Source organism: Aspergillus karnatakaensis, assembly GCF_047715665.1.
Source record: "Aspergillus karnatakaensis strain CBS 102800 unplaced genomic scaffold BJY04scaffold_75, whole genome shotgun sequence".
Classification (NCBI taxonomy): Eukaryota; Fungi; Ascomycota; class Eurotiomycetes; order Eurotiales; family Aspergillaceae; genus Aspergillus; species Aspergillus karnatakaensis.
In genome coordinates, this window is record NW_027395787.1 from 33142 (window position 1) to 57891 (window position 24750).

Sequence of the window (24750 nt, forward strand, 5' to 3'; positions counted from 1 at the left end):
AATCCCCCGTTGCGGCGGTTTCCATTCCATCGCAGGTCCAATTAGTTGTAGTGTTGTACGCGTCGAGACCACCATCGTGCGTTTCTCTCCAAGGGATAAGCCGCTGACTCATTTCTCTGTCTCTGAATATGATTGGCTGCCAGGGCACTGTACCTGTACGCATACGCAGGGCACTCTTCTGTACCTAGGTAGAAGCTGGAGTCCACCTGGGGAACGATATATGAACTATACATGCGAGATCCATTTTAGCTCTCCGCGTATCCGGCTTCTAGCCCCGTGGTGGTGGCCGATTTGCAAGCAGCCGATAGTTGATCGGGCCCGCCGAAGGATTTCGGAAGCTTATACACGCATCCCCAAATATATATAGACATCAAAATTCAATGTTTGTCGTGTCAATGAAGCTGATACGGTAGTTACTGCTTTTGCCTGAACACTTCTCCAACCCCCGATATGTCCTCCAAATATTCCGCCGTGCACGCCTCCCCCAAAGGCCCGGGTGATGCCCGACCAACTGCCTCGCAAATCATCGACGACGAGGGTCTGGAGGGAAAACTCTCAGACAAAGTTATCCTCATCACCGGCTGTTCTTCTGGTCTCGGCGTTGAAACAGCGCGTACTCTCTACCGCACCGGAGCAACAATCTACGCCACTGCCCGGGACATCACCAAAGCTAAGGCTGCCCTAAGTGACATTGCCGACAGTCGAGTTCACTTTCTGAACCTCGATCTCAACTCTTTGGCATCAGTCCACGCCTGCGCTGAAGAGTTCAAGTCCAAGTCCACGCAGCTGAACATCCTGATCAACAACGCCGGAGTAATGGCAACCCCCGAAGGCCGCACAGCGGATGGTTTCGAGACGCAATTTGGAGTTAATCACCTCGCGCATTTCCTCCTCTTTAACCTTCTCGAGCCCGTGCTCCTCTCATCATCTACCGCAGCTTTTCACTCTCGCGTTGTGATCCTCTCATCCAGCGGCCACCGGCGCTCCACCGTTGACTTTGAGAACCTCAACTTCGACGGCACCTACGACCCCTGGAGAGCATACGGCCAAAGCAAGACTGCAAACATCTGGACGGCCAACGAGATCGAGCGGCGCTACGGTGCCCAAGGCCTTCACGCACTCAGCGTCCATCCCGGAATGATTCTCACCGAACTCAGTCGACACCTTCCTGCTGAAGCCTCTGCGGCTGTTGTTGAGAGCGAGGAGGTGAGAAGCATTTTGAAGAATCCAGAGCAGGGAGCTGCAACGACGGTTTTGGCGGCTGTTGGCTCGGAGTTTGAGGACAAGGGAGGGCTCTATTTGAATAATTGCGAGGTTGCTACGCCCTACGATCCGGCAAGTGGGTATTACGGGCCTGGGTATGCGACTTGGGCGTACGATGAGGAGGGAGCAAAGAAGCTGTGGGCGAAGAGTTTGGAGTTGGTGAAACTGGAGTAGATAGAAGGACAGAAAATATATTTCGATAAAGTATTCAAAAGGTAACATAACTCGTGGTACGCATACACTCATTACATACATTGCAAGACTCCAATGAACCCATCTATCCAAACACAATAGTCCGAACCTCAATGCTCTCCCTGGGCTTCGCATCAGGTCCAGACCGTGGATCGATAAATGCAGAATGCGGCACCCTCTGCGCAACGCCCTCCTTCGTATCCGAGCATTTGATCAGGATGCGCTCATCATTGTCAATTCCGGACCAGTAGAACCACTGCTGGTTGGGATTATGTTTCACCCCCATCGTCTCGCCCGTATAACGCGGGTACCGCCGTTCAATCGTGCTCAAATCATCCAGTCCGACAGTGGCAGCAGACGCAAAAGCGAGCGGCATGGACTCCACCTTGCCATTGAGCGGTCGCCAGACATTAATGATGCGATACCGACCCTTCAACAACTCCTGCGCCTCCTCCGGGTCCGTGACACTCTGACGAACCCGCAATTCGGCCGCCCTCGGCGTCTGATCGACATGGGCAAAGACAACAGGCTGACGATCCGCATTAGGGTTATGTCGACGGATAGTATGGTCGAAGATGACGACTTTATGAGCGCCTGGTACATTCTTCAGAATCAGATCCTTGATCTCGTCGTAGTAAGTTGATTTGACTGTCTCGTCGGATTCCCAGGACTCGTATGACATGGCGGAGGGGATGCCCTGGAGTGTTTCAAAGGCATCTTTATCAAGGTTATATTGCTTCTCTTGCCCTCGGACATCCTTTAACGAGACTTGATGTGCGATGGCGCTGTAATTTTCTTGTGGGGGGCCTGATTCCGGGACGACGGCATGGGGGATTGAGCCGTCCTTTGGGGGGTCGAGGAACTTCAGCTCCACGGAGACGGGGCCTGTGAGAGAAGACATACTGAAGTACAGATGATGATGGTGGTGATGTAGTGATGTGGTGGAGTGGTGAATGGTGATAGCGGTGCTTTATAGTCGGAGGCGGGGTGATGACAAATCGCGAATGATGTGCTTGATGTGGCGTATAAGAAGCCATCACCTGCCTGCCTGGACGTCATGCTTGCATTACAAATGGCTCTGGCTTACGGAGGATGACTGTTGGAGTGAGATGGCTGATATATGAGCTGCCACTTCCCTCGTTAGCCCTTCACGGCGGCGATTCCTTCTCTGTCCCCGACAGCAACTGCCTTGATCATATATCCCATGGTCCGAACTGCTTCGATCGCTGTGCAGATGCGCAAACGTGCTACTTGAGGAGATACTGCAAAGCGTCTTCGATAATGTAACGAAGAATCCATCCATCTTCTGCTCCATGTCCTCCTGAACGCTGCTCATGGCCTCCTCGGCCGGTGGGTCGCGGCTGATTGACAATCGCCCGGGCGCCCACCGGCACACCTCTGCAGCAATTCTGGTGTCAACCGAGTGGGAGACTGCGTTCTCAGTTCCGTCTGGTTCGAATTTGTTCGTTCTTCTCCACTGTGGACTGGATAAGCCACGGAGCCCGCGATACGAGCAGCTCTGCATCACGGCCATTTCTAATGCGACGGAAATGACCCGAAGACAAGCAAGCTATAAAGTGCCGAACCCCCCCTTGGAGTTGAACAATCAAATAATACACCAGAACCAACAGCACCATGGCGATTGGAACCATCTATAGCTACCCCTCCAACCCTCGGGTTGCCAAGGTACCCCGCAAAGACCACGCAGTAAGCCATAAGCCACAACCAACTGACTGTAAGCCAGATCCAAGCCGCCGCCAATCTCGGTGGCCTGACGCTTGAACACGGCGAGTTCGCCATGGGCCAAACCAACAAGACCGAAGAATTCCTCTCCAAGTTCCCGCTCGGCAAGGCCCCGACTTTCACCAGCGTCGACGGCGTGCATCTCTTCGAGTCCAACGCCATCGCTCAGTACGTCGCCGAGAGCGGCTCTGCAAAGGACCAGCTCCTCGGCACTACTCCCGCCGAACGCGCTCAAGTCCAACAATGGGCCCAAATGGCCGACAGCGAGATCGCTGGTCCTCTAGGCGTGTGCTTCCTGCACCGCGTCGCGCCCATCCCCTTTGACGCAGTCGCCGATCAGAAGTCGATCGAGAAGGTCGAGCGTGCGCTAGGCGCTCTGGAGCGACACCTCCCTGGGCGGACATGGCTGGCGACGGAGAAGCTGAGTCTGGCGGATATCACGGCTGCGGCTTCTCTTATCTGGGCTTTGTCTTTTGTTATTGACCAGGAGGCGAGGGACAAGTACCCGACCGCGATTGCTTGGTGGAAGAGGGTTGCTGAGAGTGAGGGTGTGAAGGAGGCATTCGGGGAAGTCAAGTTTGTTGAGAAGAGGCAGACTCCTGGACAGTAGCTAACTACACTCTTCAATCAAAGAGGTCGTCTCAATAAGCAGTAGCAACAGTGGAGTCCAATCAATCGCAAGGGTATGCTCCGGTGGCGTGCCCATTGCTGACCGAGGGATTAGCCAGTCTTAGAAATGGACATATGGCCAATACGACCCTTGCATGGCACCTTTCTGCCTCTGGGCAGACGTTATCGACGCCTCGTATCCGGTGAGTCGACAAAGAATCGTCATGCTTGTAAACGGTATAACTACTTGAGAATTCCATCAACGTAGATCTCCAGGTCTCAACCTCTTCAGATACAGCAACCATGGCCACAGAGAAACTTCCCAAGCCCCTCGTGCTGTCCGTAACAACCTCCTCCACACATGACTTCTCCAAGCCTGCCGTCGACTCCATCACCCTTGTCGAAGGCCTGGGGATACAAGGTGACGCACACTTTGGCGAGACAGTGCAGCATCGCTCCCGTCTACATATCAAACCGCCCCCCGCAAACCTCCGCCAAGTACATCTGATCCCGATCGAAATCCTCGACAAGATCTCACTAAGTATATCAGCCGACGAGAAGATCCAACTTTTTGAACCAGGGGCAATCGGGCAGAACATCACGACCGAGGGAATCGACCTGCTGGCCCTTGGCGCGGGGACGGAATTGCGCTTCTTCAATCCCGACAACACGAACCAGAACGACAAGTCAGAAGCTATAATTGTGATTACAGGACTACGAAACCCGTGTCCGCAGATTGACAAGTTTCAGCCGGGGCTGAAGGAGCGGTTTCTTGTGCGCGATGCAGAGCGTCAGATTGTTGGGCGGTTGGCGGGGGTGATGGCGACCGTCAAGCGCGGCGGCGTCATCACGGCCGGTATGGGCATTGCCGTCACCAGGCCAGCTGAACATCTTCCATTGGGGCCTGTATAGCCTATCTATCTTCTTACTCTGAAATACGAGGCAGTAAATGGACACGAAGATAGAAAGTCTTGGAGATCAGCTCCCCTCCCATCAGCCCCGCACTGGGTCCGATCACTAATCGGCGTAAATCAACCCCCTTGACGAGAGAAATAAGATAAATAACTCTCTCTTGATCACCAATTCCTGAGTCAACACAGAGCAAGCATGTCTATCTCAGTCTCAGCCATAAGCACCCTCCGCGAGAAGCTGACCTCGTCAGTCATCATCACCCCCGGGGATGAGGGGTACCAAGATGCCCTGCGGAGATGGTCCGACACCGGCAAGAAGGATGCTGTACCTACTCACCCCCGGTATTTATTTATTATCATCACGTACTAACCTCACCAGGGCATCGTCGCCCAACCGACCTCCGAGGATGACATAGTTGCCGCGCTGAAATGGTCGCAAGAGCACAAGATCGACCTCGCCGTCAAGTGCGGCGGCCACTCCGTCTCCGGCACGAGTTCCAGCGACGGAGGTCTAGTCATCGACCTTTCTCGTCTGAACAATGTCACCGTCGACACGACCAACAAGACCGTCACCGTCGGCGGCGGCGCGACCTGGAAAGACGTTGACGAAAAAGCCGCCGAATACAACCTCGCCGCCGTCGGCGGCACAGTGAACCACACTGGTGTCGGAGGCCTCACCCTCGGTGGCGGCTACGGATGGCTAAGCGGACAGCACGGCCTTACAATCGATAACCTGCTCGCAGCAAGAGTCATCCTCGCCGATGGCAGCATCGTCACAGCCTCCTCAACCGAGAACGCCGACCTCTTCTGGGCGTTGCGAGGCGCAGGCTACAACTTCGGCATCGTCACCTCCTTCACCTTCCAAGCCCACGACCAGCCGAACCCCGTCTACGCCGGCATCATCGCCTTCCCACCCCCCCAAGTCGGCCCCGTCATCTCAGCCCTGAACACCCTGTTACTCGAAAAGACCGACCCCCGCGCCGGCGCAATCTGCATCTTCGCCCAACCCCCCGGCGCCCCCGTGCCAATGGTAAACCTCGTACTCTTCTACAACGGCTCCGAATCCGAAGGACGAGCCTACTACGCTTCGCTCCACGATCTCAAGCCCGTCGTGGACCTCACCTCCGAAATCCCCTACAGCAAGGTCAACGCGCTGCAGAACCCCATGGCCACCTACGGCGACCGGAAATCGTTCAAGGGGGTCTTCTTCAACCCGCCGCTGGCACCGGACTTTGCCGAGCAGATCCTGGCGGATTTCACAGCGAAGGTGCAGGAGGAGCCGGATCTGGGGACGTCGGGGCTGTTGTTTGAGTTTTACGATATGAGCAAGATTGTTTCTGTTCCGAGGGATGCGACGGCGTTTGCGAGTCGAGGGACGACGCAGAATGGCGTGATCAATCTCCGATGGACAGATAGCAGTAAGGATTTGGAGCATCGCGCTTGGGCGAGGGAGGTGCAGGAGAGGTGGAAGGCGAAGCTTGAGGGGGATGGCAAGACGCAGGAGGGCGGGGTGCCGCAGTATATTAACTATGCCGAGCGTGAGTTTACCTCTTGACTACTCAACGATACAATACTGACTCCGTTAACAGCCGGTGATGCCGTGGTGGGAAATATCTACGGCGAGAATCTCCCGAGACTCAAGGAGCTCAAGGCCAAGTATGACCCGACCAATGTCTTCCGCAAGATGCATCCAATCACGCTAGATTAATTACTCGCCATTCAATGCAATACCATACTCGTAACCATAATCATATATATCCATAGATCTCATGGAGCAGGGGCATTCGCCGTGACTTCCATCGTCCTCAACGTAGCTGCGCGCTTCAGCTGCTGCGCCTCGTCTGCGATGGCCTGGCTAAAGTTCGCCCGCTCTCGCTTCTCTGTATTCCGTGTCGCACGCGTGTTCCAAAGGGCCCAGACAATGACGCCAATGACCGTGACGACGGTAAGTGGCCCAGTCAGCGCCCAATATACCCAAAAGTGTGACGTCGCGGCGTCGTTGACGGAACTGACATCCCAGTCGAAGAGGGGCATGGAGAAGAAGGTCTGCGGATGTCAGTTTGGTTCGAAGAAGAGAATAGAGGGACATACAGCGGCGAATGTGGCCGGTAAGAAAAATGTTGTTAAAAAGGCGAGAATTTTCATCGAGGAGCTGTCGCGCTTGCTTGCGGCGGCGATCTCTCGCGAGTCTTGCGCAATGCTAGTACTGAGGAGACTGTCATTCTGGGTGATGAGGTTGAACAGCTACCATCGTTAGCAGAGTTCATGGTTGACAGAACTTGCAAGAAATACCGTCGAATGCTGCCCCTCCAATCGCTCCTTAACACCACCACGCAGGAGGGCGTGCTGAATGGTACTCAGCGTATACTCCGTCCGCTCGGCCAATCTTCTCGAAGCGTCCGCCAGTTTGTCCCTTGTCTCCGGCAATAGTCGCTCCTCAACCCAAGGGATCCTCTTCAGGATATACTCCGCACACCACTGCGTCGAGTGCAGGGTCGCCAGCGCCAGGTGATACCCACTGCGAGCCTTGCTTAGATCCTTCACAAGCATCCTATAATCCTGATACGAGGTCTCCTCTCCCTTCTGTTCCAGCAGACCATATCCCGTGGAACCCTCGACTCGTTCGAGCGTGGTTTGGGATCTCTCGAGATGGCTCACGTTGGCGTCTAGTGTAAGCTCGAGGGCGAGGAGGGGAAGGAGGAGCGGGTGGCTGCATCCCTCAAATTCGCCGACGATATTCTTGAAATGGGCAATGGTGAAGTCCGCATAGAAAACACCACGAGTGAAATTCGTTTGCGGATGGTATCGCAGGATGGTAGAGATGGACGAGAAATCGGGAGCTCGGGGGCGCGCAAACACTGCATCGTCAATCGGCATGCCAACAGGCAGACGAACCGTACTTACACCAGCTGTTATCAGGCAAGACAAACATTCCAACGGCCCCCGATCGCACGGAAGCATAATGATGGTTGTGGTTCGGCAGACCCAGGGCCTCATTGATCGCATCCAGAGTAGGAATCCCAAGCATCGGTAGCGACTGATTGGAACATGGCAGGATCGCAACCTGGAATCCAGACGAGGGGTGAATGCCATTGTGAAGCGGAATCGGCTCTCGTAGTCGCTCTGCGATCTGGTCCTGCTTGTAGACCTGATTGTTGCGGATGGTGTGCGGCGGACTGGTCGGGGTCACCTGCGAGCTGCCGTCATACTTCCAGCACTCGATGACCCCAACCTGAGTCACTCCATCGGCTGGATAACCAAGTCGGACATTGCCAAAGTCCCATAGCCAATCTCGCGGGAGTTCTGTTGCGGGTCGAGGGGATTCCGGGGCGGGATCGGGTTGTGCTGGGCCGGACATTGCGGTGTGCTTCAGGGGATTTTCCACCGGTCGCGTATCGGATCAAAAGCTTGGGTCATAAATGGGAACGTGTGAGATACCTCTCTAGGGAGAGAGGATTTATATCGCTCGCCATGTCGCGACAGCGAGAGATTGGGGGCGATTTCGAGCAGAAAAAGCAAGCGGCAGTGAGGGTGGGAAAGGAGGCCTGATGGTCCAGTTTCTGCAGCTAGCAGTGGCAGCAGCCTATCACGCTGGGAGGGTTGGGGCCACACTGCAGAACACGAAGCAGCCATTGCTCAGCCTCGGGAGCAACTGCCATCTTCAAACACGAGGCAGATTTCGAACAGAGGCTTGTTGCCTCTCGCTTGAAAAGACTGGCTGGCAGCGAAATATAAATAGAGTGTGGGTGATGTCGAGCTGTCAGAGATGGTGGAGAAGAGGAAGAAGAACGGAGGAAGTCGTTCAAGCCTCATGGGTAACTCCCGACCAGGTCACGTGATCTGGCACATAGGGAGGTAACTACCTACAGACGCCGTTGCTGTTGGATGGTTCATATCCCTTATGTCCAGCAGATGCTACTTGATCGATGCTTTTTCAAAGTTCTTTCAGCCACGATTATCTACTCAGTAGGTATAGATGCAGAGACCTAAGCCACGGTGCGAATGACGTCATCATATCTGAAGGCAGAGTAAACAGCCGTTCAAGCCAGGAGAGACAGCACCTTGGAACCAAAGCAGATTGAAGGACAGAAAAGACAGCGCTCGCAAATCAGCCGAGACCTGCTCATTCAGGGCCATAGCGGCCTGAATGATACACCGTACTAACCGTTGGTTGCCAGATAGTAGATCATCATCGGAGAAGGGGGAAGACGTCTCGACGGGACAATTGATAGTAGGATTCGTTTCAAGGATTTCACCTGATCGGTACAGAGTACTACGAATCTCTCCAAATGGTTTTTCTGAGAGCGTCATTTTTGCGTCCCGGGTCTGCCAACGCAATCTACTGAGACACTTGACCAGCTCAAGCGATGTCGTCTTCCCTTCGACCCTGCGAACTTGTACACTTGTAAGTTGCCGAGCGCGGCAGACGTCAAGCAGAGACGTCAGAAAGTGACGCAGAGCGGCCATTTTGAGCACACGGAGCACGGAGTGCGACTGGTTAAACGAAGCAAGCAACAAGCTAGGGGTAGCTGTTGTGATATCCAGCTTACCGCATCTTCTGGAAGTTCATGTTTCTGCACACCAATATTCTCCGTAAGCAAAATCATTGGTTGAGCCTGATCCAATTGTTGTAGCTGATAGTACTGATATAGTCGATCCTTTGCCCTGTTGGCAGTCGTTTGCCACCTCCTCCAATATGGAAGACCCTGAGTGGCTTCGCTTGCCGTGTCTGGCGTCATTGCATCCTGCGATGGCCACGATCACCACTGAATGTCACCGGTCATCTGTTGGCGCCGCTGATGTTTCAAATCAAAATGATATCAAACATGACCTTGTCCTTCTTGACGTCACACAGACAAGCTGGTCTATATAGCAGCCATGTGGAACGACAGAAGAGGACCCTTTCTCCATCAATTCAAGCATCCATTCCATCTCCACAAGTCCAAATACCCACACAAGCTCCCATACCTACTATACTATAACCGCCATGCCTCTCTTCGGCCACCGCGACTCCATGTCCAGCTCCTCCCGCTCCAGCGTCGAGGAGCCTCCCCGCCAGAAGACCGGACTCTTCGGCCACCGCGGCTCTCAGTCCAGCGGCTATAGCAGCACCTCCAGCACTGCTGGCACCCACAGCCACCACAAAACCCACAAGACCGGCCTTTTCAACCGCCGGAGCAACGAAGACCCCGCCATCACTGCCGCGCGTGACCGTGTCTACCGCGCTGAAGAAGCCGAGCGCGCCGCCGACCAGGCCCTCCATGCCTCTCGACTCGCCGTGCAGGACGCCCGGGCTAACATAAGGGACTTGGAGAGGGATGCACGCGAAGAGTATGTCCAGCTATCGTCATAGTCTGTCGGAAAGTGGTACGCTAACGAGCACAGGGCGCGTCTTGCCAAGTTCAAGCAAAAGGAGGCCAAGGATATCTCCAAGAGGGTCAAGCCGCTTGGTCGTAAGTTTGTCGACCCATAGTGCTCGCAATAAGGTCTAACAGTATGATTGATAGGTCACCACTAAGCGTTCTTTATGCTACATTACCAACTACCTTTTTATGTTCTGTTACGATATCCATCTGTATATTACCTTCATGACTCATGACATTGTACGATAGCTTTCTATTTTCTAGTTTGAATAGCGAGGAGTGGGAATTTGTACGATTATTCTAAAGATTCTACTACTTGCTTGGCCCTATGGCTTGTAAACCGATACCCTGCCGGTCTACATTTGATAAATCCGCAGAAGAGGGACCATCTGAGCCATAAGGAACCTACTCCTCAGAATTCAGCCGGCGAGACTCATCAACCATATCTAGTGCCTTCCCCAACTCCCCATCAATCCTCTGCATTTCCGACCCCTCCCAGTCCTCTTCCCCCTGCAAGACAGCCAGCGAGTGACTTGGGCGACCCACAACCTCAAAGTCTGCTTGATCCTCTATCATATCAATGACGTGCTTCATCTGTTCGCCCACCTCAATGATTGGGTGATTTTTCGCGTTACGAGGAAGTGCATTCATTATATGTTGAGTCTCTGCGAGGATTTCCTTTGTGCAGGTAGGTCTTGATGAGTCAGTTAAATGCCATCCAGGTGGGCAAGCGTGCACTTACCCTGCCTCAGGATCAGAGCATTGCTCTCGTGCTTCGATGAGAGCGTCGCGGGTGAAGTCTATGAGGTTGGTGGTTTCCTCCCTGGAGATATCTTCTTTAAAGTCTGTCATGTCGAATCGGGTACCATGTGATACTATCAGACGAGGGAATGATTGCTCAGATATGGACAGGGGGTAGGTTTAAGGTTGACCTCAGAGAGGGGTGGCATGTGGGTACATTCTCGTCATGTCGAAGTAATCCATAAACAACCACCAATTACCACCAGCTATATCCACCGTAGTCATTTCCAAGATGATATCAACTAGGTACAATAACAGACTACCCGTCAGTCCCTCTTAGTCTCGGAGGTGCCAGAGGAGCTGTCAACAACCACAAATTTCCCATCAACAAACTTTCCCTTGATCAAAACGTGGTCCGCGGACAAGCATCTCGCACCACATTCACTGCAGTCGGTACAAATATCAAGGTCACCCTCGTCACAGATCTGGCAATGCGCATGCAAAGCGTCATCTGGGATTTTCATTACACAGATATCACATGTGATCGTACTGCCGGCTGAGATATATAGTGCTCTCGTGGGGTTGATCTCCAAAGTAGAGGGCTTACTGCATATTTGCTCGTTCTGAATTAGCTCAACGACTTCCTGACAACCCCTTCTTGCCGCATCAATCAAGGGCGTTCAGCCAAATATGTCCTGAGCATTGAGCTGTAGCCCGCTCAATGCCAGCAATGACTTTGCCACCGCTATATGGCCAGCTGTAGCAGCTGCATGTAGAGGGGTGCGACCAAATCGATCAGTTGTATTTCCGTCCCCGCCGTTCGATGCAAGCAACTCGACACAATCGCAGGAGCCCGCGGCGGCCGCCAAAAACAAGGCCGTATAACCGGACGTATTCTTTACTTCCACATCAGCGCCGTATAATAGGAGAGTCTTGACCACAAGGGGGTTGCCCCTCTTACTAGCCAATGACAAAGCTGTCTCGCCTTTTGCATTTCGATGATTTGGATCTGCGCCCAGTTTGAGGAGCGCCTCGGTAAGAGTAGCAGCAGGCTGCGACACGGCACGCATAAGTGGTGTTTCACCGGCTGAAGTTTTACTGTCTAAGGACCCGCCACTGCGGACCAGTAGCTCTATCACAGGGATATTCCCACTGTTGATCGCCGCGTGTACAAGTGATTGGCCTGTATTAAGGACTACACGTTAGCCAACGGCCCAATGTGTTCCCATTTCGCCGAAATCATGATCTGGAGATGCTCTTGCTGTAACCGTTGGCATCTTCTTGTGTCAACTGCGTATGCCTGCCCCGCGATAGACTGCAGGAGAATCAAAGCCAACACTCACCTGATTTGTCTTGTGCGGTCGGATCGGCTCCCTTCCGCAACAACAATCTAAGGACTTCCACCCGTCCAGCATATGCTACATACCAGGACGGAAAACGTCCAAAGCCATCCAATTTATGCAACGAAGTGTCTTTCTCTAGGAGAAGCATCACAACTTCAGCATCGCTTCGGTGACAAGCAAGTGAGAGTAGACTCCACCGATTCCTGTTCCTGATGAAGGGACACGCCCCTTTCATTAAAAGCATTTTAGCTTCCTCGTCTCGGCTGTAAAGTAAAGCCCAGAACAGAGGAGTGTCGCCTCTGGAGTCCTGTGCGTCGATTGAACATAATCCTCTCAACAGCAAGGTGATCAGCTTTCCCCAACGGTAAAATACCGCCATGTGCAGCCCAGTCACTTGTCTAGGATGTTCAATCCACCAAGTACCCGTTTCTGGTATCTTCCGTGTTAACAGGCTCTGTGCACAGGCGTCGAGCTTTGCGGGACTATCAATAAATCGCAAGGTAGGATCCTCGATACGGCTCAGAGTTACTGACTGCGCATATGATGACCAATATTTTGCGGCATAAACGTGGAATGGGTATTGATACAGTCTGCGATCATATTCCTCACTTGTGCCACAAGCCCCAGCTCCAAAGCTGTCAAAATTGAGGTATGTCAAGCAAATCAGCGTAATTTGGTATTCGGCATCCGGAAACCAGACTTGAACGGAGCGCTTAAAGAATTTCTGCGCGGTATAATGAACCAATCGGACTATACCACTGCGCTCGTCCACTGTGACTATCCCAGAGCAGACAGAAATTATATCGTCAATAGCCACAACGTTGTCCACGTCAAGGTCGGTCTGGCCTAGCTCCACAGCTAGAGCGTGTTGAAGCTCTCTGGTATTTAGCTCTGATACAGCGCTAGTGATCCAAAGCAGGGCTCATTTTGCTAGCTCTTCTTCGTCGGGGAGTTGTGCCTCGATCCGGTTCACGACCTCCTGGTACGCCGAGTCGTAGGCTGTTGAGCCACTTGGAAGAGACTGCAGACATTGGCGGATGGCCTTGCGAGATCGTTTTCCTCTCAGAGAATCGAAATGCAATTGGGCAAGTAGGAACCTAGTAAACCGACTGAGCTGGAGACGGGACATTAGTTACAAACTCACAGTACTTACATTCCTTCCACACTGGTCTCAATTGCCTCGACGACTTCATCTTGTATGTCCGAGTCTTTAAGGGCAGAGGACGGGGGGGCCTGCAGACGACCCCTAAGATATCGCTTCACATCGTCTTCATGGGCCCGAATTTCCAGCGCAGGTCTTCCTTCAAACTTAGACAGTATTTCCGGTAATTTCCGCGATGTGGCAAGTATATTCACGTTTCGCTTCTTCTGCAAGGAGAACATCTCAAACAGAAAGCGACTGGAATCCGGCAGGATACATTCATCGACGGCGTCAATCACAAAATACGTTTTTGAGTATTCTCCAACGGTCGCAAACAATAGCTCAGATATCTCATATAATCGGGGTCTTGTTTGCGTTTTTTTGTGCTGCAAGTAGAGATTGTAGATTCTCTGTATGGCGGCGCTGCTGCTTGCTAATTGCTTGAGTAGGCTGGCAATCAGGTCGACCGTAGACTGCTCATGCTGCTGACGGAAATTGCAATAAATATAAGCAACCCCATTATCTTTTTGCGTTTTTACCCGCTGCAACAGGTGATCGATTATGATTGATGCCAGCACCGTCTTGCCAGCGCCAGGAATACCCTTACACAACAATGTCTGCTGGTCTCCATCTATCCAGCCTTGGAACTCGCCAGTCTTCAATAGCCAATCTCCGGTGCCCTCTTCCCGTCGGCTGAGATTGTCCGTATGTTTTGACGCATAATTTATATTGCTGAGCCAGTTCAGAATCTCGTTGCGCTGTTGTTCAAGCTGATACTGTCGGATATGGCCCACGGTCTCCTTTGTCTGGTAAGCTATCTCCCTAGTGGCTATACCAACGTTTCTGTTCTAATTAGCAGTGAGTCTAGTTTGGAGTCGAGGGGCTTTACAGATTGAGGGCAGCTAGAAATAGAGTGAAGGCAGAGATCTGTTCTTGGATTCGCTCTTGAAAAGCTGTTATCTCCGAGTGATCCCATTTGAGTCGCTTCCATACACGCGATACACTGGCTCCAACTTGTTTGTCGCCAATCACTTGGTAGTGGTCGAGTTTGACCAGTATCTCCTTGAGCAAAGCAAGACAGTCGCCAGAAATCTCGCTCAAGCGCCGTTTCTGGTCGTCGCTTAGTGTATCAGTAGGGTCAATATCGTCGATATCTCGCAGGACATTCGACAGTGACTTGGTGCTTTAATCCACGGTCAGCCTGACCTGACCTCCAAGCGAGGGAAACGAGGGCGGCTTACTCAGCGGAGATAGCGTGGAACTGCTCCGGGGCGTGGACGAAGCGCTTCCGGACCTCGTTCACGATGCGAAGAACAGCAAGAAAATCTCCAGTACTAAATCCAAAGCTCATGGCTCTCTAACTTGTAGGATCTTATGGCGTCGAAGAATGGAATTGAAATTCGAGCGCGACCGTGTGGTGAGGGTGAGCTGGCTCAGCCTCAGCCTCGCGCAAGGCTGAACTGGAAGGTGCAGTTGACCCCGCATTCTGCTTGTTGTGATGATAGGTAAAACTGTCTAACTAGGTACTGAAGCTGTTGTTCTCTCGAACTACAGATTCGCTGCCTGAGAGATCCCTCCAGATGTGGCGTTATCATCCGACCCGGGACGATACGAAAGGGAAAGTTGTGCAAGTACCGAAATATATATATCCGCAACAAAGACCAATCTGACGAGAAGCAACTGGCTCTACATAGGATCCTTTTCAGATTATGTCAGACGGGTTCAATCTTCTGAAGTGCATCACAAAAGGACATTGGTAACCTCGCCGAATCGACGGCGAAAAACAGCCCCCAAAGAGGTCCGAGGAAGATCTCCGAGTTCCGAAAGCCACGATTCTGTCAGCGCCAGAGCTTTGATTGTTAAGCTCTGGCTGCGGCTGAGTTATTGACTCAGTCTGTGATTGTGCGAAATAAAAGGGGTTCCTGCAGGACGAGAACGAGAACGAGGAAGCGTAACAAAGCTTGAACGGTTTCGGTGCCCGATCGATCAGAGCTGGAGCTTGGCTGCAGGCTACTCTCTCGAATAAATAAACACGCCCCTATCTCACCATCAATTCTCTTCGCAAAGTACTGAAGATGTCCAAAACAATCCTCATCCTGGGCGGCTCCTACGCCGGTGTGTCTACCGCACATTACACCCTGAAACATGTCATCCCCGCTCTGCCCTCGCCGGACAGCTACCAGGTGGTGATCGTCAGCACATCCCCAGAGATCATCTGCCGCCCCGCCACTCCACGCGCCTTCCTCGCCGACCACTACTTCGACCAGGCCAAGCTCTTCGTCAAGCTGGAAGACCAATTCACCCAATACGGCGCCAAATTCAAATTCATCCACGGGCGCGCAGCAGCCCTCGACCACGAGAACCGCGTCGTTACCGTCTCCAAGCTCGGTAACACCAACACCGACACCACGGAGACCGAAACGAAAATCAGCTACCACGCTCTCGTCATCGCGACCGGCTCATCAACCCCGTCTCCCCTGCTCAGCCTCAACAGCGCCGGCGAAGCCGAACTAAAGAAACACTGGTCGGCATTCCGCTCCGCCTTACCAACCGCCAAAACAATCGTCATTGCCGGCGGTGGCCCCGTCGGAGTCGAAACAGCCGGTGAGCTCGGCGAGCACCTCAACGGGCGCGCAGGCTGGTTCTCCGCAAAACACAGCAACGCCAAGGTGAAGATCACCGTCGTCACTGCCTCAGACCAGATCCTACCTGTGTTGCGCCCCGCAATCGCGCAGACAGGCGAAGACTTCCTCGCCAAGGTCGGCGTCGACGTGTTGAAGGGAGTCAAGGTCGACTCCGTGTCACCCCTCGAAGCAGGAAAGGATGCACTCACTGCGAAAACCGAGGTGAAACTCAGCAATGGCGAAACACTCCAGGCCGATCTATACATCCCGGCCTATGGCACGCCGCCAAACACCGAATTTGTCAGTGACAGTTTAAAGGCCGCTGATGGACGCGTCGAGACGAATCCGCAGACCCTCCGTGTTGATCAAGCCGGTGCGCGCGTGTATGCCCTCGGCGACGCATCGGACTATGCCCGTCCGGCGATCCACATCCTTACCGAGGCGATTCCTGTGCTTGGTGCTAACATCAAGCGGGATCTCCTGATTGAAGCTGGACAGACAGTCTCGGGCGAAGATCGGCTATTCAAGGCCGACGACAGCGAGACGCATCTTGTGCCGATCGGAAAGAGCAAGGGTGTTGGTGCGGCGAAAGGGTACAGGATGCCGAGTTTCTTCGTGTGGTTGATCAAGGGGCGCGACTACTGGTTGTGGACGGTGGGTAATCTGTGGAGTGGGAAGCAGTGGGCGAAGGAGACTTGATTTGGTGTGCTACCTGTTGTTCTAGCTAAAATTACTTAATAGATAATACATAATACCGATGCCTTTGTTGACTCTCCATAGCGACGTTGGTCGACGTTTCATACGAGCATAGCCGTTAAATAGTACAGTCGGGGATTATCGCATCGTCGCTAAGTATATTGCAGTATCGCTTCGAACCTTCGCGCCCACGACGTCCATACGATTTTCAAGGACGGAAAAGCGAAAACCGCCATGGCTCCTTCAAAACAGTGCTGGTCAAAGCCTCCGGCAGGTCAGCATGACAAGGTCGGGGCGAAGACGGTGGCTCTTGGTCGAACAGCATCGGGTCTTTGACGGATTCCGATTCAGCTGGCAGTGGTTCGGGTTCTGGTGTAGGAGACCTTCTGCTCACTGCGCGAACAAGTTCCTCAAATCCCAAGACCTCGTCGGTTGACAGGGATGTTCCTCCATTGCAGATCCTGTCTAGCAACTCACTAGATATTGGATTCGCAGAGCCAGTGGAGAGCTCATCGTCGGTATTACCGGCGTCGCTCATAGGGAGTAAGGGAGGGCCTGGTGAACAAGAGTCGGTGGGACCTGAGCGGTCTTCCTCTGCTTGTTTGTCCTCGTCCTGGTTGTCTGGTGTATACGCCCGATTTCTTAGACAAGGGGATGGAGCGCAAGGACGTGGAGGCTGGCGCAGAGCTGGGTGTTTGTAGGGGACTCTAAAAATAGAGGGACCTGGCTGGATCTCGTGAGGATACCACAGAGGCTGATCACCACAGAAGACCGACGCTGGAAACGGACACCCTCGAATAATACAGTTAGGGATTCCCTCCTCTTGGGTGAACTTCAAAGTCACCATGCCGTTCTCAGGGACCACCGAGGGCCCTATTTCGTACCACTGGATCATCTTGGGGAAACTGAACTGCCACAGGGAGTTGCGAAGCATGCCAAGAACATCTGGCATATCCCTTTCGATATAGCGCGAAGCCACGGCGATCAGCACCGGTCTGTCCTGCGGGAAGTAAGGACTCATCTGGCGCTGGAGGAAGAACACAAGAGACTCGATATTGTTGAGAAGCTGTTCGGGCCGGAGCCAAGGAAGAACCACTGCGGCTAGGGGACTGGCGATTGCGACGGTAAAGCAGTCGGGGAGGACCTCGCAAATGACGCCATGGGGAGACTGCTCTCGCCGGAAGACGAGCATCCGCGCCTCGCTGTCGGTGATGCGGTAGCTCTCGTCTGGGGGTGGAGGATCAGGCATGGAGATGGGATAAGATATGCTATAGATAGATGTAGATTGCAAACGAGGGCAAGATAGGGATCGGAAGAGCTTTGGTGATGGGGGATTTGGGTGGCAGCTGTCTGTAAACAGACGACAGACGACGCGTTCCTTCCAGATGGAACAACCAAGGTAGGTTTGAACGTTCCTTCCCAAGGTTTAGGAGATGATTTCCGACCTTGGAGCGTCTTCCTCGCCACCGGTGAGAGAAAGGTTGATCTGGGGTTGTGGCAAATAGGAACACGCTGTAAACATCCACTTTGCCCACTGACTCTACAGATGCCCCGGGAACTCACGATGGCGACCATCGAGCTGCTGCTTCTCAGTCGTGGCTTCCCCCCTCCAACAGCTGTTTCGCACCTGATGTCTCCTCACAGTCAATGGTGCTAGAGCATTCGCTGGTCTTCTGAAATAAGCACTGCGCGTGCATCAGGCCATCTCTGCACTTTTCAAGGAGAGTCCTGTGGCTTACCACCGAGCAAAGGGACAACGACGGCAGAATGAACATTGGCATTATCAACTCGCATTGTCAAGTCGCCTTCATCACTTCGAGACTGCTGTCGGACGGTTCGTTCGATCACGTATCCTCCTTTGACCGAGTCGTCCAGTTGAGGTTCCTCTCGCGTTGAGTAATCATCTTGGTCAAGTAAAGGATATTTGGCGTCACGGCAACATCATGGCCCGGATCGCAGTTCCGTGTTGGCCATACGATTACTGAATAGAGAGGCCAATGCCGCCTTCATCGCGCACCTCGCCTCGCAAAAGGCACCTGGTCGGTGCGGTGACGACGTTTCCTCGATGCTCCTGTCAAAGCGGACAAATAAGTCACTAAATTGAGATCTCAAGTTAGGAACTTGTTATTGAAACCTGGGTCGCAGTTGGCGTCAACATGACCAAGCATTGTATAAGCCGATCGCATCGTTGACGTCTCCCCGAACAGCACACCGAGACTTCATGAATAACGGTCTTTGTGATGCTGAACAGAAGAAACAGCATGAAGGGTGCCGACAGTGGCGGTCAGCCGGAGAGCTGCGCTGATAACGATCGGTAAGTTGAAAGAGATTGCGTGGGTAAGAACTGTGTAGATAGCTTCAGATGGGTTGGAGAAGAGTAGTAATGAATGACCGGCGCGGGGAATGCCCGTATTAGGGTAATTAGGGTAATAGGAAGCCAGCTTACCCCGGCCATTTATCGGGCGAATTATGCATATAAGATCAGCTCACCCCGCAAGGCTCCATCTTGACTGACATCAACCTCGCTGTATACTTCGTATAATGGCCGACTCAGAAACCGTCGCTCGCCTAGAGGCAACCCTGCCGGCAATCCACCAAGTCCAATCTATCTGCAGCGCCCCCTCACAAACCTTTGGCGTTATCCACGCCGGGAAAGTCATCTTCAAACGCAGCACGGGCGCCCGCAACCCCACTCTCTTCCCTCAGCCCCCAGACTCAGAGACAATCTACATGCTCGGCTCCGTCAGCAAAATGTTCCTCTCTGCCGCTGTCGGCATTCTCGTCGACGAAGGAAAGCTTTCCTGGACAGACCCTGTGTCGAAATACATCCCTGAATTCAATCCTCGCGGCGACGCAAGAATCGGCGCGGAGGCAGACATCATCGACTGCCTCCGTCATAGTACCGGTCTCACTGCACCGAACATGCTTTTTCTTGGCCCCAAGGGGACGATATTAGCAGGGGAAGAGGATGTCGTTGATATCCTCAATGAAATGCCTACCGTTGATAAAACAGGAAAGCAGAGATTTAACACTGAGTGGGGGTATAACAACCTTGTTGTCGGATTGATTGCCCTGGTTGTGCAGCGAGTGGGCGGGATGAAGTTTGCGGACTTGGTGCGGGAGAGGATTCTGGCGCCGCTGGGGATGACAAGAACAGCTGTCAGTCGAGAGGAGATTGAGCGTGAGGCGAAGGGAGGAAATAATGTTGCGCCGCCGACCTTCAGAACGAGTGATGGGAAGGTCTTAATAGTTCCTGACGAAGCATGGCCGTGCTATGACCATGCCCCCCTCCTTGCTGCAACCGGAATGCGGAGTACGCTCGATGACATGTTGACATTCTGCCTCGCTGTGCTTGATGCCGAGCGAGCCGAGATCGATCCCAACTACGAACGACGAATCCCCAACAACCCGCTCAAACAGATCACTCGCGTGCGACGGGGGTACTGGACTCGACCCGCCGATGACCCCGGCGTGAGTAAAGACGCCGCATACGGAATGGGGTGGTTCCGGACTGAGATCCCAGGATCGATGGTTAGTGCCTTTAGCGGGAATGGGTTCACGAGGGAGAAGGGCCAGAGGCTTCATTTACAGCATATTTTGGGAAGCTCGGAGAAGCATAAGGCAAAGCCAGTCCAGGTTGTCGCGCACACCGGTGGTATGAGGGGGTCTCTATTCAGTGTGTTTACCTTTCCGGAGACACAAAGCGCTGTCGTGACGATGACCAATGGACGCGATCTGGGAGATGCTAGTGACTGGACCGCTCAGCTGCTCATCCAAGCTTTGTTTGACCTGGAGCCTAAGATTGATTTGATTGAGTGGGCAAGAAAGGAAGCAGAGCTGACTGCTGCCTTTCACGCGGAAAAGGTTGAGAGACCGTGGAGGGAGGGACGGGGTGTGGATGACCTCACAAGGAAGTTGAGTACCTATGCTGGCGAGTATCGTGGATTCAAGTATCATTTTAAACTGAGAATTGTTGCTCAACCAGACTCTCCTGATGTGGAGACAGAAGGCCTCTCCATCGTCTTCAACGGTCATGCTGCTTCTGAACTCCCTTTGCTCTTCTACAAAACGGACGTGTACAGCTTTAACCCAGAGGGTGAAGATAACTGGAAGAGCCAGCAGTTGTTTATCAAGGATACGGAACAGTTGTTCCTGGATTTTACGGTCGATGACCATGGTGTCTGCACAGGTCTGCGGTGGAAGTGGGATAAGGATACTGAGCCAGAGTGGTTCCAAAAGGTTGCCTAGACTTGATAGACCTGAATCAACCTTGTACGGCCATACGCCTCGCTGGTCGCTTGAAAGGAGAGCACGCTACGCAAAGAAAAGACGTCTTTGAGCAAACGGAAATAGGTGCATGCATGCTACTAGACGCGAATTTATAAGGGCCTGGAAAGGTATGACATGACATGCTCTTGACGGTAAAGCCCTGGGCGATCATCGCCCAATAAAGGTATAGGGTAGGGTATTGCAGGAGTGAATAGCCGTCCAAACGTGAATTTCAAGGCATTGAAAGATTGGAACCTGCAACCTTGGGTGGGATCAAGTCTGGTCTGGACAGATGTATACAACAGCAGTGGAAAACGAGTGGCTTGTATTGACTAGATACACCGAACTAAGCTATATCATCCACCTCTCATAACATCTCATATCTCAATCCAAGTGATGTAAATATTTACTTGGGGAGCTCCTCACCCCCAGCTCCAGCACCTCCAGGCGCACCAGTGTCACCCCAAGGGAACTTCTTGTCGATAGCATCACCGCCACCAGCGGCGCTACCAGCGCAGCCAGTGTCGCCCCAAGGGAAAGCCTTGTCAATCGGCTCGCCCGCGGCTGCGCCAGCACCGGCGCTGCCAGTGTCGCCCCAGGGGTGGGCTTTGTCGATGGGTTGGCCGCTGCCGGTGGTAGATCCAGCGCAGCCGGTATCGCCCCAAGGGAACATCATTTTCTAGAGCCAGCGTTAGCTGTCGAACACCCCATGAGGTATCAAACAATTCTGTTGGTTGGGAGCCAATGCTGGTAGGCGTCTTACGAGGTCTGGTAGAGGGTTGGCTCTGAAGTGATCTGTTGCTGTTAGCTGAATGTCCAAGGCGACAGGGAAGCTCTCGTACCTTGATAGAGTAAGGAGTAGATGTTAAGTTAAACACCCGGTGGAGTCTTGTTGCTTGCTGGAGAAGAACCCCAACACTGGCCGGCATCGTGGCCATATTTATACCTATTTCCAACGCTACAATGACCTGAGGATGTAGGCCGTCTCCTTCCAGACCTGGTCGCATCTTGCGCTGAATGACATGTCTACCACTGCTCATGATGCCATACAACGAGGAGTGTCTAGGCCAACCAACCAGAACAAGAATTCATCACAAATCCTTGGCTGTCAGCTTGGTAAACCAACGCGGATGCTCCCCGACACTATATCTGCAATCCTTTTATAGTTTTGGCTCTATGGCAATTGAACAATCGGATTCCTTCATAGCATCAGCTTCCCCGCGCTGACGAACTAGCCCCCACATTCCTGGACAGGGGTATGTGCTGCAGAGGTCAAAATGCAGCGGGGTACGGCTGGCAAGCTTGATTAATCTGCTCTCAGCGAGGCTTGGCTTGGTGTAAGATGCGGGGTTTGACAGCTTTGACAGCGTTGATAGGTATTGTTGGAGTTGAGAGGGAGAGTCTAGTTGCATCTCCTATTTGCACGTTTCCGCGACATCAGCGCCAACTCGTACCGAGAGTATTCAGCATCAACTGCCGTCCTTGAAGTGGGTGAATCGATGAAATCCTCTGGCTCCACAGCATTCAACGACATGGTCTTTCCACGGACTAGGCATTACAACTGTCATGCTCGAGGATCCCGTGCCAACAGAGAGCACCAGGAGCACTGAAGACATCGTCTGCCCGATCAGTCACCCTACGCCATGTTGAACTCGTCCGCTTCCGGTAAACTCATTCAGAATCCAACTTGGCAAGATGTCAAGCCTTGGTCGCCGACCTCCTCGCTCACTTCTCTTCACTTCGCTTTAGCCGATTTAGCCTGAAAAGCCTCCAGCTCGGGCCCATGGCATACGCCGAAGCCAATCGCGAGCCGCAAAGATCCTAGTTTTACATATCCTCACGATAGGCGGTTCCATCCGCCACCCGGCAGACGTACCATGCATATGGATCAAGAAGGCAGTGCACTGACCACAGGGTCCTGCGGATCCTGCCTGTCATGGTTGTTCTCATCATCTAGCTCTTGTCGGGGAGCAACCGTGAAGAAGAGGTTTCTGGAGTTGCCCTGTTCGTCGGGGTGGACTCCCGGGATGGGCGCGAGAGCATGCTGCTCTTTGGTGCTAATACTCCTGATTGACGACATTGGCTCACCGAGCAAAGTCCCTAAAACGTCAGCAAGCCAATGACCCTGATGGTGCGTACTATGGTAGAGTACCCCATTGCTGGTGGCAATCAAGGCTCGCGGCTGACGGCTCTTCGTTATCGCTATATCTACGTCGTCAGACACCAACCACATCGTCAACGCACATATCGCTCGTTCGATCATCGCGGGGTAGTTCTCTTGCTTACTGCGAAGAGATGAAGGGTAGATTCATGCCGGCACCGACATAGATAGCTCGGAGTGAGATCATGTAAGTCTATAATTGGTGTGCTTCGAGTGATTCGACAGCGGGTTTCGTGCTGATGGTCTGTCCATTATGTATGAACTGGCAACGGCGTGTCGTTGGCGATAAGGCAGGGTGGAATTCGGGGTCCTAAGAAAGGGCATATAAGTAAAATGGGAAATGGTAAATAGGGAGCGACAAGGCATGAAGGTTCTAATATCGACGTGTTCACTCCTGACAATTCACACCAACATTGACTAGCTCCCCTTGATGAGGCGATTGAACTAGGTAACAACAATACTCGAATACAATGCATACGCCCTCGACACAGGTGTCGACATAACGAAATTCCAGCGCGTGGAATGTGCAGCGGCAATGGACGAGGTCCGCGACGTCCCGAAATGTGTCCCAGGGCGTAATACGCTTCCCGGCTGAGGTCTGAACAACCACCAAGCTATACCACACAAGGCAAAGGTAGGCGTTACCGAGCGAAAGCGCGCATAAGGCCCTAGGCGACTCGAGTAACGAAGACCCTAGGAGCCGCCATCGTGTCTCGACGTCGCATCTTGGAAGTAGCGACGCGTGCCTCACCCGAACTAATCCACCGCGCCTGCCTCATATGGAGCCTATAAACCCCCCCTCTTGTTCAAGCCCCGACGCCTTTCGGAGTTTTCCTCTTCTTCAACCGTTTACCTGCACCGCAGTACCGGAAGACGATCCACGGACATGCCCCCGAGGAACGGGCATTATGTATCGAGTAGCTATGTCCGACGGCTCAATCAGTCCCTTGATAAACTCAAACTCGAAGATGGACCTTTGACCCGCTTGTGCTAGCGAATATGTTGGGAGGTGCTCGCAATGAGCCTCTGCTGGCGGCGACTATTGACTATCAGACGGTCTGCTATGTAGCTGAATCGGCTTGACTTGGTGACTGGGCCCTCAGGAAAGGAGTGGCGGCGCTCATGGGGGTTGATTGCGGGGATCGCCGGTCCATTTGTGGTATTGCAGGTGGTGCGGAGGAGTCGTTGCGATATGAAGGCCTGACTGTGGCGCTGGCCGGCGTCGAGGTCGCAGAGTACTCGGGCACCGTCACTGACTGATTAAAGGCTTTCGAACACTGCACGAGCGTAGCCCCTCAAGCCTCGCTGTCTTTTGACAAAAGATGGTCCTCGCATATGATATCTCGTCGGGTGAAGATAACGTAAAGGTCGGAGAACATGTTGAACAGCAGCGGATATCTCAGCGGAAAGTCCCGGATGGATAGTTCTTGAGGAGAGGCGTCATTTGGCAGAGACAACGCTCGTTTCCCAATGCTCAGGACGCAGACGACCATTGCGAATGCGACAGCATCGGAAGCCATCTTGTAGTGGAGGGAAAGAGAGCTGGATCGGTAGGAGGTTGGCGACGGAAGTAAGAAAAAAATGTAAGCCATTCAGGGGACCTTCTACAGCTTTATAAACTTCTAAAAACAAGAAGGGTGGAGTTTAGGCAGCCCACAGCAGATCCACTCGAGCGGTTTGCGCCTGACAAACCG

At 53.1% G+C, this 24750-nt stretch overlaps 14 protein-coding genes across 14 annotated transcripts; 7 read left to right on the plus strand and 7 right to left on the minus strand.

The window, feature by feature from the left end:
- Nucleotides 1-443: 443 nt before the first annotated feature.
- BJY04DRAFT_232104 (NAD(P)-binding protein) lies at nt 444-1437 on the plus strand (the record flags this gene model as incomplete). Its single annotated transcript, XM_073719690.1, has 1 exon — nt 444-1437. The coding sequence occupies exon 1, from the start codon at nt 451-453 to the stop codon at nt 1435-1437; it is 987 nt and encodes a 328-aa protein (XP_073565669.1). The 5' UTR covers nt 444-450.
- Nucleotide 1438: 1 nt separating this feature from the next.
- On the minus strand, nt 1439-2532 carry BJY04DRAFT_200945 (putative methyltransferase). Its single transcript, XM_073713012.1, has one exon. It carries the CDS (start codon nt 2354-2356, stop codon nt 1541-1543), a length of 816 nt encoding a protein of 271 aa, XP_073565670.1. The 5' UTR covers nt 2357-2532; the 3' UTR covers nt 1439-1540.
- BJY04DRAFT_150724 (uncharacterized protein) lies at nt 2439-3121 on the minus strand. Its single transcript, XM_073708878.1, has one exon. The coding sequence runs from the start codon at nt 2987-2989 to the stop codon at nt 2522-2524; it is 468 nt and encodes a 155-aa protein (XP_073565671.1). The 5' UTR covers nt 2990-3121; the 3' UTR covers nt 2439-2521.
- BJY04DRAFT_200947 (glutathione S-transferase family protein) lies at nt 2531-4066 on the plus strand. Its single transcript, XM_073713013.1, has 2 exons — nt 2531-3141; nt 3200-4066. The coding sequence occupies exons 1-2, from the start codon at nt 3091-3093 to the stop codon at nt 3806-3808; spliced, it is 660 nt and encodes a 219-aa protein (XP_073565672.1). The 5' UTR covers nt 2531-3090; the 3' UTR covers nt 3809-4066.
- Nucleotides 4061-4817, plus strand: BJY04DRAFT_150709 (MOSC domain-containing protein). The gene has a single exon (XM_073708875.1). It carries the CDS (start codon nt 4111-4113, stop codon nt 4717-4719), a length of 609 nt encoding a protein of 202 aa, XP_073565673.1. The 5' UTR covers nt 4061-4110; the 3' UTR covers nt 4720-4817.
- On the plus strand, nt 4818-6456 carry BJY04DRAFT_150710 (FAD-binding oxidoreductase). Its single transcript, XM_073708876.1, has 3 exons — nt 4818-5043; nt 5098-6256; nt 6308-6456. The coding sequence occupies exons 1-3, from the start codon at nt 4915-4917 to the stop codon at nt 6424-6426; spliced, it is 1407 nt and encodes a 468-aa protein (XP_073565674.1). The 5' UTR covers nt 4818-4914; the 3' UTR covers nt 6427-6456.
- Nucleotides 6391-8481, minus strand: BJY04DRAFT_200953 (uncharacterized protein). The gene is made up of 4 exons (XM_073713014.1): nt 7623-8481; nt 7011-7576; nt 6810-6962; nt 6391-6764 (listed from the first exon to the last, which is right to left on the minus strand). Exons 1-4 carry the CDS (start codon nt 8074-8076, stop codon nt 6486-6488), a joined length of 1452 nt encoding a protein of 483 aa, XP_073565675.1. The 5' UTR covers nt 8077-8481; the 3' UTR covers nt 6391-6485.
- Nucleotides 8482-8643: 162 nt separating this feature from the next.
- Nucleotides 8644-9338, minus strand: BJY04DRAFT_150717 (uncharacterized protein). Its single transcript, XM_073708877.1, has one exon. It carries the CDS (start codon nt 9183-9185, stop codon nt 8730-8732), a length of 456 nt encoding a protein of 151 aa, XP_073565676.1. The 5' UTR covers nt 9186-9338; the 3' UTR covers nt 8644-8729.
- A 367-nt stretch (nt 9339-9705) lies between these two features.
- On the plus strand, nt 9706-10236 carry BJY04DRAFT_223606 (uncharacterized protein; the record flags this gene model as incomplete). Its single annotated transcript, XM_073717737.1, has 3 exons — nt 9706-10049; nt 10104-10171; nt 10226-10236. The coding sequence occupies 3 exons, from the start codon at nt 9706-9708 to the stop codon at nt 10234-10236; spliced, it is 423 nt and encodes a 140-aa protein (XP_073565677.1).
- Nucleotides 10237-11502: 1266 nt separating this feature from the next.
- Nucleotides 11503-14657, minus strand: BJY04DRAFT_223608 (ankyrin repeat domain-containing protein; the record flags this gene model as incomplete). Its single annotated transcript, XM_073717738.1, has 5 exons — nt 11503-12005; nt 12589-13043; nt 13319-14149; nt 14196-14489; nt 14548-14657. The coding sequence occupies 5 exons, from the start codon at nt 14655-14657 to the stop codon at nt 11503-11505; spliced, it is 2193 nt and encodes a 730-aa protein (XP_073565678.1).
- Nucleotides 14658-15281: 624 nt separating this feature from the next.
- Nucleotides 15282-16640, plus strand: BJY04DRAFT_150785 (NAD(P)/FAD-dependent oxidoreductase). The gene has a single exon (XM_073708879.1). The coding sequence runs from the start codon at nt 15382-15384 to the stop codon at nt 16627-16629; it is 1248 nt and encodes a 415-aa protein (XP_073565679.1). The 5' UTR covers nt 15282-15381; the 3' UTR covers nt 16630-16640.
- Nucleotides 16641-16834: 194 nt separating this feature from the next.
- BJY04DRAFT_223610 (uncharacterized protein) lies at nt 16835-17875 on the minus strand (the record flags this gene model as incomplete). Its single annotated transcript, XM_073717739.1, has 1 exon — nt 16835-17875. One exon carries the CDS (start codon nt 17873-17875, stop codon nt 16835-16837), a length of 1041 nt encoding a protein of 346 aa, XP_073565680.1.
- A 1284-nt stretch (nt 17876-19159) lies between these two features.
- On the plus strand, nt 19160-20980 carry BJY04DRAFT_232110 (serine hydrolase domain-containing protein). Its single transcript, XM_073719691.1, has one exon. The coding sequence runs from the start codon at nt 19168-19170 to the stop codon at nt 20872-20874; it is 1707 nt and encodes a 568-aa protein (XP_073565681.1). The 5' UTR covers nt 19160-19167; the 3' UTR covers nt 20875-20980.
- Nucleotides 20981-21301: 321 nt separating this feature from the next.
- Nucleotides 21302-24576, minus strand: BJY04DRAFT_223612 (uncharacterized protein; the record flags this gene model as incomplete). Its single annotated transcript, XM_073717740.1, has 5 exons — nt 21302-21574; nt 22805-22995; nt 23924-24095; nt 24149-24308; nt 24374-24576. The coding sequence occupies 5 exons, from the start codon at nt 24574-24576 to the stop codon at nt 21302-21304; spliced, it is 999 nt and encodes a 332-aa protein (XP_073565682.1).
- Between the last annotated feature and the right edge of the window lie 174 nt (nt 24577-24750).